The sequence below is a fragment of the Wasmannia auropunctata genome, unplaced genomic scaffold, assembly GCF_000956235.1.
Source record: "Wasmannia auropunctata unplaced genomic scaffold, wasmannia.A_1.0 LD336092.1, whole genome shotgun sequence".
Classification (NCBI taxonomy): Eukaryota; Metazoa; Arthropoda; class Insecta; order Hymenoptera; family Formicidae; genus Wasmannia; species Wasmannia auropunctata.
In genome coordinates, this window is record NW_012026798.1 from 3152995 (window position 1) to 3155503 (window position 2509).

The 2509-nt window shown below is 34.3% G+C and overlaps 1 protein-coding gene across 3 annotated transcripts in view; it reads right to left on the reverse strand.

Moving 5' to 3' along the window:
• Nucleotides 1-2509, reverse strand: part of LOC105463030 (organic cation transporter protein-like) — a 13444-nt gene that overhangs the window by 5797 nt on the left and 5138 nt on the right. For all 3 annotated transcript variants that reach the window (XM_011710036.1, XM_011710039.1, XM_011710038.1), the window contains exons 3-5: nucleotides 1291-1619; nucleotides 649-752; nucleotides 393-547 (exon numbers count right to left, since the gene is read on the reverse strand). In XM_011710036.1, coding sequence (XP_011708338.1) covers nucleotides 393-547; nucleotides 649-752; nucleotides 1291-1619 — 588 coding nt within the window. The remainder of the gene's footprint in view (nucleotides 1-392; nucleotides 548-648; nucleotides 753-1290; nucleotides 1620-2509) is intronic.

Genomic DNA, 2509 nt, shown 5'->3' on the forward strand with positions numbered 1-2509 from the left:
AGTTCAGACGTGTGCTCTTCCGATCTTTTCAGATCTGGATTCAGCAAAAGTGTTCTTTCCGTGTGGAGATAACATTATTATTCTGATATCTTCAGATTCTTTTCTTTAAATACGTGCACGGAAAGAATAATTTTGCTAAATCCAGATCTGAAAATAATTGTTTGTTCAATAATCAAAATAATTTTGTGCGAAAGTCAAAGTGATTGCTAGAATATCAAAACGTTTTATAGCAATGCTTATCAGTTTTAACGTTCCAACAAATTATTTTGATGATTCAACAAAAAATTATTTTCAGATCTGTTTTTAGTAAAATTTTCAACAAAATCGTTCTTTCCGTGTGTGCAATATATTTTGTAACAATTCCTACTTAATATAAATAAAAAATCACTTACAGATAACGTAACTAGTAACCATCGTTCCTCCGGTGGCTAAGGCGCTTAACAACTTCATCAGCAGTAGCGCGTAAAACCAAGGTACCACGGCGCATCCAATACCCGATAAAAGTTGTAGAACGACCGAAATCATCAGCGGCATTTTCCTGCCGTATCTGTATAGATATTCGTGTACTTTTTTACTTCTCCGTACAACAGCTGTTTTATGGTTAAATAATTTAAAATGATATGTATTCAATTATATGTGCACTCTCACCTGTCTGATAAACTGCCGAAGATTATGTTGCCAAGAAGCACTCCGAACATAAGAATAGACTGTTGAATGTTCGCGTAATGCGTTCGATCACAGACTAGATTCCACTGAAACGCAATAATAGTTTTCCTTTATAACTTTCCTGGTAGAAATGTATACAGTTTTCCTCAGACACTCATCCAGTTAAATACTGTCTAGTATTACTATGTCCATTAATTGTAACAACTTTGCGTTGGAAATGGACAAAAACTTGATAGATTTACAAAATACGAAATATTACTACTGGGACAAAACTGCCAATTTCATGAGCAGCAGGTTTGCTTATTAATTAATTGAAGTCCATTTATTGCCTCGTTTTTGTTCAGTAAGTGAATTCAAATTTTGCGTACAGTCTTTTGTGTGCAGTAATTGCAGGCAAAGCGTTACATCTTGATTGAAATTCTTTTACTTCTCAGTTACTAGACAGAAGTTAATATAACTGTCTAATAATTTAACTGCTCAAAAATGTTTGAAATTTCTACTAGATATAGTTTTGAATAAAAAGAGAAAATTTTGTCGCTCGTGCACGACTGCGTCGTTTTATAAATTTTACGAATATGTATCTTTATATTCTGTATAAAACAATGATTTTTGATTGACATTTACCTGCGATATGACGGTCTCGGGAAATATCTTCCTGTCGTATTCCCATTCCGTGCATTTTATTAGCGTGCCGTTAAGATTGGCTGTGCATTGGTCCTCCGAGTATTCCTCCGCAGCAGCAGGTTCCGTGCAGTTGTAGTCCTGATGAGGCGCCATAAAAACGATCGCTAATTGATGCCACGCTACCGGAAATTTGACCAAGGAAATCGCCAGGCAGATGATGATTTGCCATCTGCCGAGATTGCCAATCGCGATCTGCACGGCGTCCACACTCGCGTCAGCATCGACATGATCATCCCTACCGTTAGGAACTTGCTTGACGTTCACATTTGCTGCAATTTAAGGGAGACGTTCCTTTTATTTACCTTATTTGCAAAACTCACTTTAAGCTCTATAGGTCTTCTTACGTCTAATCCTGCGTGATTTATGATGCTCGGTTTCGATTGTGAATTTTTGCAGAAAAAAGTTGCTATTTTCACATGTAGGAATGTAAATTGCGCATCAATTATTCTCTCTTTCACAGTATAAATCAGCCGACTACTTAACTGATGAAACTTAATACAATTATTAATCATAGGATGTTGGATCGCGTTTTTTCTCCTCTCTCGATAAAATATACGATGCAAATTTTTCTGATTTTTCAAATCGCATAAAATCCTTATCTGCATGATATGTCGCTTTTGAAAAAAATTTTTGTGCATTGTATATAACGTACTTACGTTGTAATTATGCTCATTATTTATACCTGATTCTAATTATGAATTCATTGCACATTATAATGGTGAAGTTGATTTGCAGCTTCTCTCAATCAATTTTGTACAATTTACATAAAAATATTACAATAAAATATATTTTTTGCTATAAAAATGTATTTTATTTAAAATTTCGATATAAGTCACTTTGATATCAAGAATGAAATATGACTTCCTCAAAGAAAATCTGTTTCAAATATAGATATTTGTACTTAATGAGAACAATAGGATGGTCAATATACACTCGACAGCAAAATTAAAGCATCACCCATTCTGATCACTAAAAATAGGCAAATTTTAAGAGAGTGTAACTTCGTCTCATTCAATGTTGAATAACTCGGTGAAAAAAATATCGCACAATGCTGGCCGGGTGCTCAAATTAAAGCTAAAGATTCACGCTTTCGAACGATGTAAATCTCATTTGCGTGCGATTTTTATTTTACTTTTTGGAACTTCGCAAACTTGGTAAA